General features: G+C 48.3%; 1 protein-coding gene across 1 annotated transcript; it reads right to left on the bottom strand.

The window, feature by feature from the left end:
• Window positions 1–1,561: 1,561 nt before the first annotated feature.
• On the bottom strand, window positions 1,562–4,751 carry SOX11 (SRY-box transcription factor 11). The gene has a single exon (XM_083607344.1). The coding sequence runs from the start codon at window positions 4,422–4,424 to the stop codon at window positions 3,129–3,131; it is 1,296 nt and encodes a 431-aa protein (XP_083463470.1). The 5' UTR covers window positions 4,425–4,751; the 3' UTR covers window positions 1,562–3,128.
• Window positions 4,752–9,647: the final 4,896 nt, after the last annotated feature.

Below are 9,647 nucleotides of genomic sequence, written 5' to 3'. Positions count from 1 at the left end.
TTCAATTATATCCAGTCGAAAGGCTGTGGGATGAACTGGAGCTGAAGGGGAAGGGGAAGAAGAAGAAGAGGAGGAGGAAGAAGGGGAAGAGAGGAGCTGCCTCGATGAAAAATGTGAGAAGCCAAGAGCAGCCCTCCTCCTCCCCCCGCTGAAGAGAAAAGGTAGCCTCCCTTCGCGCATACAGAGGCTGGAAGGGGGAGGGGAGATGGATGCTCACGCTGCTGTCTCCCCAGCCAGCCGACTCCCCTCCTCCATCCCGGCGCGCGCGCACGCACACACACGGCCGCGCGCACTCTCTCTCACACACACCCCTCGCTCCCTTTTCCAAGCCGGCGCGCCAGACGGCGACGCGCACCCCACGCCCCCTTCTCTGGAAATTAGGATGGAGGAGGAGGAGATGAACGGAAGGAACGGTCTGGGAGGCAAGCGGCGCACTCTTCCAACTATCCACGGCTAAAATAGGCACGGCTCAGACTGATAATTTGACCGCACGAACCTCTTCCCTCCCCCCCCCCCGCACAACAACACACGCCGACAACGTCACTCCTCGTCCCCATCCCCCTCCAGCCGCGCGCTCCTGAGGCGACGCAGCAAGCAAGCATTCCGAGCGGAGACCGAGCGCCCGCCGCGCATGGTCAAGACACACCCCCTTCGCTTCAGCCCGGGAGGCTGCCTGAAGGAAAGGCACCCTCGCCCCTCATTTTTCACGCCTCCCGCAACAGCACCTCAAGGCGAGCGCGTCGAGAAAGGAGGGGGGGCGAGAAAAAGGCGTCCCTTCTCCTCGGAGAAATAAATAAAAATCTTTTTTTTTTCCCTGAGAGAAGGGTGGAGAGCGGGGAGGGAGTCCGTGGCGAGAGGGATATCTAAGAGAGAGAGACCGTTGTGAAAAATAAACCTCTCGCCTCAGTCACACAAATGAGCGCGCGCGCACACACACACCCAGAGCCTGAAGGTGACCCGCCCGCCTCCAACACAGCACAGCTACACGAAGCTCCCACATACACACAAACACACAATCCCTTCCCTGCCGGCTCCCAAGGACGCGAGCATCCTTGGTACCTGCTGCCACCTCTCTCTCTTGACAGGAAGAAACCCCCGCGCGCGCGCGCGCCGCCCAAACGCACAGCCCGAAAACACGCACTGGCTGAACCAGACAGCCCAGACCGCCTTGCCTTTTTCTTTTCTTTTTTCCCCCCTTCCCCCTCCCCGGGTTCAGCCTTCCTGCTTCGCCTCCGCCCACTCAGTACCTCCGACGAAAAAGCCTGAAGGAGGGGATAACTGAGGGGAGAGAGAAAGGGAGAAGGCGCGAGGGAGAAGAGGATATTGGAAGGGGGGAGAGAGGGAGAGAAACCAAGGGAAGAGGTCTAAAAAGAGGAGGATCAGCCCTTTAAAAGTCTATATGCTACCTTCAACCTCCCCCTTTTTTTCTCTTCGCTCCCCTCCCCCCCATAAGACTCCCTGAAGCCTCAGCTAAGGCTCCTCCATGGGTGAGGGAGGGGTTGGCTATTATACATGGCGTCTCCACCAGCGCCCCTTCTATAGACACTAATAGCGAATCGAGTTTCTATCAGTTCCAGCTGATTTATTAAAATTGTCAAGATACAGACTTTCAGCATTTCTTTCTTTTTTAAAAAAAACAAACAGGCAATGATGTCGACAGTGCACAAGTCTGCTTTTTTGCCACTGTTTGCTACAAAATACGCAGATGGTCTGTACTTCTATATTGCACAAAATGAGAAACTTTTACTATGTGCCTTTCTTTTTTCCCATTCCATCTTTTTTTTTTTGCTTAAAAAAAAAGTCGAGAATCCAGTTTCATACCTTCCATCTGGGCCCCCATCCACATATCACAGCGTATGAGATACATAAATTCCTACTATAGTACAGTACATATACAATCTTTTAAACTAAGATAACAGCTCTGAGGTCTATATCACCATTTTCAATAAATCTTTACCTACAAATATTGAACAAATCTGAACTATAGCTGTACAAAAAAGTGTTTCTTTTTTTTCTTTTTAAACCACAAGGCCTTTAGATGCAAGGATTTTTTTTTAATCCTTTTAAAACCAGGACATAAACGTACCCATATAACTTGCATGCTAAAAACAGAGGAAAAAAAATAAAACATAAAAATAAAAGGGAAGAAGTGCCTGAAAAGTCTTACTGAAAAAACACAGCAAGAATGTTCCCTTTCACTGTACAAAAATACGCCTGAAAATATATTAATTTTTAAAAAAGACTGAGGTCTGTTATGTATCAAAAATGTTTCAATACCTTTGTGTACTGAGGTCTAGGCTGTCTGGTATTCAATCAAGGAGGTATAAGGGAACAAGTTACAAAAAAAAAGTTGGCAAGTAGAAATCACATTTGTAAAACCATAAACAATTTGATCTGAAAAGTAAACTCTGATCTTAAGTCAGTTCACAGTTTTTGTTTTTTGTAAGCGTTTGTACAGTCTGCATTTTTTTTTCCAAGCTCCCTGCAGCTTTGTTAAGAATCGGATGCATAGAAGACATCAGTTTTCTCCCTCCAAACAAACAAAAACAGTTGCAATGGTCCCTTTTACAAATAAAAAAAAAAAGAGAGAGAAATATATCAGAAAAATCAGAACGGTCCTTTAAAAATCTTTGTAGGAGAAACAAAAAAATCCACAAACCCCCTTGAGTAATAGTTGTGCTGCCAAAAGACTTTCTTCTTCGTTTTTTTGCAGACCATCTTCCAGACTTCAATCGCAAGACCCACAAGCTTCAAACAGCGCCTTCTGTATCTTTGTAACCCCCAGTCCCATTTGCTTTTTTCTGCTTCTCTCCTTGCTGCTGCTGTTGCGACCACCAATTAAAATCAGAAGGGAAAAATAACAAAAACGGGAAGGGAAAAAAAATCACAACTCCAGACTCGGTTTGGAACTAACTTCAAGACTTAGAAAAAAAAGAAAAGGAAAAAAAAAACCCAAAGACATTTTTTTTTGTCGTCGTTACTTCAAAACTCCACCACTTTTCAGCGTGTAAGCATCTCTCTTTCCCCGATCTGCCCTTCTCTCTGCTTCCCAGTCCTTTTGATCGCTCTCTCAGCTTGTTCACCTGCTCATCGCTTCTCCTTCTCCTTCTCCTCCTCGTCCTCCTCTCTCAGTAGGTGAAAACCAAGTCGGAGAAGTTCGCCTCCAGCCAGTCCCCCGCGATCATCTCGCTCAGCTCCGGGGTGCAGTAATCGGGGAACTCGAAGTGGGAGCCCAGGCTGCCCTCGCTGAACGAATCCAGATCTTTGTCCACCAGCGAGAGCGACAGGTTCCCGGCGGCCGAGCCGACGCCCAGCTCGGAGGCGGCGTGCGGGTGCTGCGAGAAATTCAAGCTCAGGTCGAACATCAGGTCGTCGGCCTCTTCGCCGCCGCTGCTGCTGCCGCTGCTGGAGGAGGACGACGACGAAGAGGAAGTGGAGATCGAGCGGGAGGAAGCCGGCGGCAGGCCGGCCTGCGGGGCGCTCTTGGGCATGCTCTTGAAGCCGTAGTACAGGCGGCCCGCGCTGGCGCCGTGCGCCGCAGCGCCGCCCCTCACCTCGTCGTACAGGCTGGCGCCTTCGCTCGACTCGGCCGACGAGCTCAAGGTGGGGCTGGCCGGCACTTTGGCCACGCTGTAGCGCCGCAGCTGCTGCTGTTGCTGCTGCTGCCGGCGGCTCTCCTCCTCCTCGTCGTCGTCCTCGTCGTCCTCCTGCTTGATCCGCAGCTGCAGGTCGTCGTCGTCGTCCTCGTCGTCGTCCTCCTCGTCCAGGAAGACGCACTTGGCCGCCTTGCCGCCCCCTTTCAGCGCGCCGAACTGGGCGTACTCGTCCCCGCCGTAGTCGCCTGGGTGCGCCGCCAGCTTCGTCCCGGGCTTCGGCGGAGACGACGACGTCTTCCCTTTGCTACATTTCTTGCTGGAGCTTTTGGCGCTTTTGCTGCTGCTGCTGCTGCCGTGGTTGCCGCCTCCTCCGCCGCCGCCGCCGCCGCTGGTGGGTGTGTTTTTCTCCGGGCTGTGGTTGTTGGCGCTGCTGGGCTTGGCGGACGGGTCTATTTTGGGCTTTTTCCTCGGCCGGTACTTGTAATCGGGGTAGTCGGCCATGTGTTTGAGGCGCAGCCGCTCGGCCTCGCGGATGAACGGGATCTTCTCGCTGTCCTTCAGCATTTTCCACCGCTTGCCCAGGCGCTTGGAGATCTCGGCGTTGTGCATGTCGGGCGACTGCTCCATGATTTTTCTCCGCTCGATCTTGGACCACACCATGAAGGCGTTCATGGGCCGCTTGATGTGGCCCGAGGCCGTTTTGCACCAGTCCGGGTCGCTCTCGTCCAGCGCCACCGGGCTGCAAGCCATGAACTCGCCTTCCTCCGTATCCATCGCTTCTCGGGGCAGGTTGCTCTCGGCTTCTGGACTTTCCGCTTGCTGCACCATGGTGGGGGTGTGTCGCTTCGCTTGAGTTGCTTGCCTTGTCGCGTTTTATTTGGAAATAATAATAATGCTCTTTTTCCTTTTGCTTGGCTCCCACCGGCTGCTTGCACACCTCGAGCGAGCGGTTGCAAGGTGACGCCCGGTGTGCAAGTTGCAAGCGGCTTTTTTCTTTTCTTCCCCTCCTCCTTTCCTTCTCCTTGGGCTGCTGCCGCTGGCCGTTCCTCCAGCAGCGGCAGAAGCAGGACTCGCTCCGGCTCTTTCCCCTCCCCCTGCAGCAGCCACAGCAGCCGCCCGGACCCAGAGATGTCGCTGGATCACACTCCCCCTTCTGCAAAAGTTGCGGGTCCTCTCCGAACTAGTTATCAGGGTTTCATATGGGTGACATCACTCTCCGGGCCAGCCAATGGCGCTGCACCGCTCCTCCCCTCGGCTCCTCCCCTCGGCCTTTATTAAGTTCCCCCACATGTCTGCAGACACACCCCCTTCGCCGCGGCTCTTGCAAACGGGTGGAAGTGCGAAGGGGGCCGGGCTTGCAGCTTCGTGGGGAGGGGGCGACAGCCAGCGACTGGCTCGTAGATGGATCATTAAAGCTGAGTTGGATTAATGATTTCACCCTCTCCTCTCCTTCGGCTTCCTAGAGCCCGGACGCCTTTGCAGAGCATTTACGGTGATTATTTTATTTACCAGAATCCGCCAAGGTGAATCTGGTGAGAGATGATTCCCACATCGCCGGGTGTCGTGCTGGGTGAGCTCATGGCTTGTAGGAATCGAAGCGCGTCCTCGGGGCATCGCCTCCTGCTTCGGGGTTTTGCTTTTCGCGCAGCAGCTGTAGGTGGCGCTTGAGTACCGCGAGCTTCTGGAAGGGAGGCTCGCCTTTCATTTCATCTCATTTTTGCGAGACAAACAATTATTATATACATCCTCCGGATTGCATATTGTTTGATTTCCTTCCTCTTTCCCAACCCCCCTCCCCGGACCTCCCATCCTACCAGATCCCAAAGACGAGCTATATTGCTGCCTTTCGCGTCTGCCTTGCAAAAAGAAATAGCAGGCGTAACAGACTAGTGGCCGCGCGCTTTTCATAGGTTAATGTCAGTGGCGCCCGTTTGAAAGCAACGCTGTAGGCGTTTCTCATGCCCCAGGGACTGTTTGTTGGTAGACTTTAGGAGTGAAGTATTAAAACTCGCTTTCGTGTTTGTCTTCATTACACAATCCAATTGTCGTCAACTAATACCAAGTACTTTACCTCTATTCATATCTTATCACTACCCTCTTTCAACGAAATGCATCCCATTAATTCTTGTTTTGTTCTCCGTTTCTTTAACCCATCATTCTCCTTGGTGAGCGAGGGAGAGGGGTGAGGAATCCAAAGCAAGTTGGGATGCTTTATAATACAATAACGGAAACGTAAGATTACCCACGCCATATCCAAACTCTGGAGAAACAGGAGAGGGTGAGCCATGTCAATGGCAGCACAATGTCCCGAGCCCCACCTCTGGTGTAAATCTGGACTGCCCCCATTTGTGATTAAAATGTAAAATAGACATTCAATCTAAACTTTCTTCTTTTTCGTTCTGCATGAAGAGTGTTCACACATTTCTGCAAATAGCCCAAGAGAGGCTCAGAGGTGCTTTGAGTGTTATGAATGCCAAAGTGCTTGTATTTACAAGCCATATAGGATCAGGGCATAATGACACTTCGGAAAATTAAGATTTATGGCCTCATCTTAAAGCTCTTTTCTTTTTTTTTCTTTTTTGCACCAGCACATGCATACTTAACTAGGACTGACTGTACAGTACTAACACAACCAACTTCAGGGCCATCATCAAACAGTATGTAACTCCAATGTGGCAGCAATGTTAATGAGAGTGCTACAGGCATTCATAGAATCGTACAGTTGGAAGGGACCCCAAGGGCCATCTAGTCCAACCCCCTGCAATTCAGGAATCTCAGCTAAAGCATCCATGACAGATGACCATCCAAGCTGTGCTTAAAAACCTCCAAGGAAGGAGAGTTTGGATGCACAATTCTGAAAAGGAGAGGGGTGCATTTATGTTCACAGATCTTTGGTGACTCAGTAAACACAAGTGAATAAGTAGCATGCATTGCATAATAAAAGTGCATAATGGTTAATTAAGTGAATGAAGAGAGGACCATCTTGCTTTTTGTTTGAATTCTTTTCATGTCATACCTTTCATAACTTTCAGGATACAAAACCCACCAAGGCTGCTTACAAGAAACAAGATTTAAAAAAAAAAACAAAAACCAGCAACAAACACCCCACAATAAAGAATATCGACATATAAAAAGTCATCGGAGCACTTGGTAATAGAATGATGGAGGAGGAATGCACATGAGTACACACAAGCATAAGTCTTTATCAGTAAGCTTAACATGCTGGCCTCTTGGTCAAGGTTAGAATGGACCACACACGCGGCTTCTGAAGTGAGCAGACCTTGGCCTCTCCCTCCCAGTAAACAATAAACAGTGGTTTGCATACTACATGTTTCCCCAGACTTCTGTACTGGCCAATAACAAAAGTTCTCTGACACCAAAAAAATGCCATGTTTATTAATACAGTGTGATCACAACTTATGCAAGTGTTACATTCCTAGGAGTTGCATGTAAATGCAAAATCACGTAAAGTCAGAGTGATCCCCAGAACCGCCCCCACTGTCTAAGATCTTGTGAGATTTGGGGCTGTTTGAGATATTTCACAACCCTCACAGCAGCTTGTAAGCAAGATGGAGGGGTTAAAAATGCTTTCTAGAAGCAAAGGGCATTCCTACCACTTTGGAGGTGTTCACAAGATCTTGGATGGCCTTTGATCTCACAAAGACCCCATGAGATCTTATGAAGGCCCAGTGGGAAAACCTTTTGCAGAAAAAGCTCTTAAGTCAGTCCTCTGGGACCACTGCACAAGGGTATCCTGTCTGTCTATCTCTCTACCGTATCTATCTATCTATCTATCTATCTATCTGTCTGTCTGTCTATCTATCTATCTATCTATCTATCTATCTATCTATCTATCTATCTATTGGTGTTTTGTAGAAAGCTGTGATCGCCTAAGAAAAATCAGTGCAAGTTGTGGTCTTACTGTAGCATACAAGCACTAGCCTGTTCCAATGATAACTGCCCAAAATGAAGTTCCCACATAAATTTCTTTTTTCGGAAGGGAAACGCTGTGCTGGGGAGACTTTGGCTACCCACACCAGTCCGCTTAACTAAAGCGCCTGCAGGCACCATTGCAACAATTGGGGAACCTCAACCAGGCACTCTTTTTCTCTCTGTAAAAGCAGAGATGGGGAACCTCAGCTGCAGGGACAAAATATGACCCTCCATGCCTCTCTCTCTGGCCCTCAAGACTTTCTGCAGGCCACACCCATTGCCAAGCCACAACCTTCCCTTCAGTGCTTTTTCCTGGCAGGAACGTGTCATTGGACTGCAATAAAGCTACTTGATTTCTGGGCTGGAGGCTGGAGGCGTGTGTGTGTGTGTGTGTTGGGTGCGGGGAGGAATTTTCTCACTGCAAGGGAAGATACATGATATCATTAACTAAAATTGCGGAAGGAAATCCCCTCTCTCTCTCCATTCCCAGGAAAAGCTCATCAAAGTGGCTGGTTTGTCCGTTTCCCATCTTTCAATCCTTGAAACTCAAGTCAGAGTGGATGAAGGCGTGAAGGAAAGACGATCTGCTACATCTTCAGTTTTCATCAAAAACAGGGTATATTATGTAACAAAGAAGTAACAAAGAAGTAACATTGACAAGATTTCCCCTCTGTCACTGTTGCAGCTAGTTTTGCTACAGTTTCAATGTAAGAAAAGGAAAGAAGGTGAAATTGTCAGACCCTATGTTAATTTCGTCTTATTTTTATTTTGGTCTTTACTGTAGTGGGATTCCTACATTTTTACTTCTAGCCAAAGGGCTGCATTATAAAACAAGTACAGTCGTACCTTGGACCCGAACACCCTGGAACTCGGATGTTTTGGCTCCCGAATGCCGCAAACCTGGAAGTGGTTGTTCCGGTTTGCAAACGTTCTTTAGGAACCCAAACGTCTGACAGGGTTTCCACGTCTTCTGATTGGCTGCAGAAGCTTTCTGCAGCCAATCAGAAGCTGTAATTTGGTTTTCAAATGTTTTGGAAGTCAAACGGACTTCCAGAACGGATTCTGTTCAACTTCCAAGGTACTACTGTAATGGTGGGAAGGTGCTCAGAAAATGGACAGAGGTAGTACAGTGGTACCTTGGGTTAAGTACTTAATTCGTTCCGGTGGTCCGTTCTTAACCTGAAACTGTTCTTAACCAGAAGCACCACTTTAGCTAATGGGGCCTCCTGCTGCCGCCACACTGCCGGAGCACGATTTCTGTTCTCATCCTGAAGCAAAGTTCTTAACCTGAAGCACTATTTCTGGGTTAGCGGAGTCTGTAACCTGAAGCGTATGTAACCCGAGGTACCACTGTATTACACACCATCAACAAACATATCACAAACCATACCTCCAAATTCAGTAAAGTAATTCAATTCAGATATCGTAGAACATCTGCAGTGAAAACACCAAAAATGCAATTAAATCAGCAATTAAAGAGACAGAGTGATGCATTTTGTTTGTTTGTTTTAGAATTGGGAAGCAGGAATGTAATGGTTTGGGAGGAATGTCATCTGGATTCTCAGCAAAAGACAGGAGTGAGAGAAAATTGTCAATATGTGGAAGCTCCCATAGTCTGCCTCTATAAACAACTTCTTTTACACCAAGTGCTGTCTGCTAAAGCAAAAACATGCCAATATAATTGAGTTTGGGATCACAAATTGCCTGCTATGCTATATTATATAATTTTATTGTCAAGCTGGCAAGAGGTTAACATAACTGCCACAAGGCATGATGCAGACACCCAGGGTGTTTGTCAAAATTAAAAATTTAATTATGCAGTTCTATCTTTAACCTATTCTACCGAGACTTTATGAAATATACAGGAGGCTGTGAACTCACTGTTCTGAGAAATGCAAGCAATGAAACATTTCCCTCTGTTTGTGCAAAACGAAGAGAGGGAAAATGAAATCAGATAGCATAGTATATTTAACTGTTTGGCTACTTGGTTAGATTAGAGAGAGAGAGAGAGAGAGAGAGAGAGAGAGAAGTATCCACAACATAATATCAGGACTATTCCAGATAATTATGCCAGCTGATAGATAGCTCCTTGATATTGCCAGCACCGCCATTCCTTGA

The sequence above is a fragment of the Podarcis filfolensis genome (assembly GCF_964270895.1).
Source record: "Podarcis filfolensis genome assembly, chromosome: 3".
NCBI lineage: Eukaryota > Metazoa > Chordata > Lepidosauria > Squamata > Lacertidae > Podarcis > Podarcis filfolensis.
The sequence above is the reverse complement of the archived record's forward strand: the minus strand, read 5'-3'. Positions and strand labels throughout refer to the sequence as shown.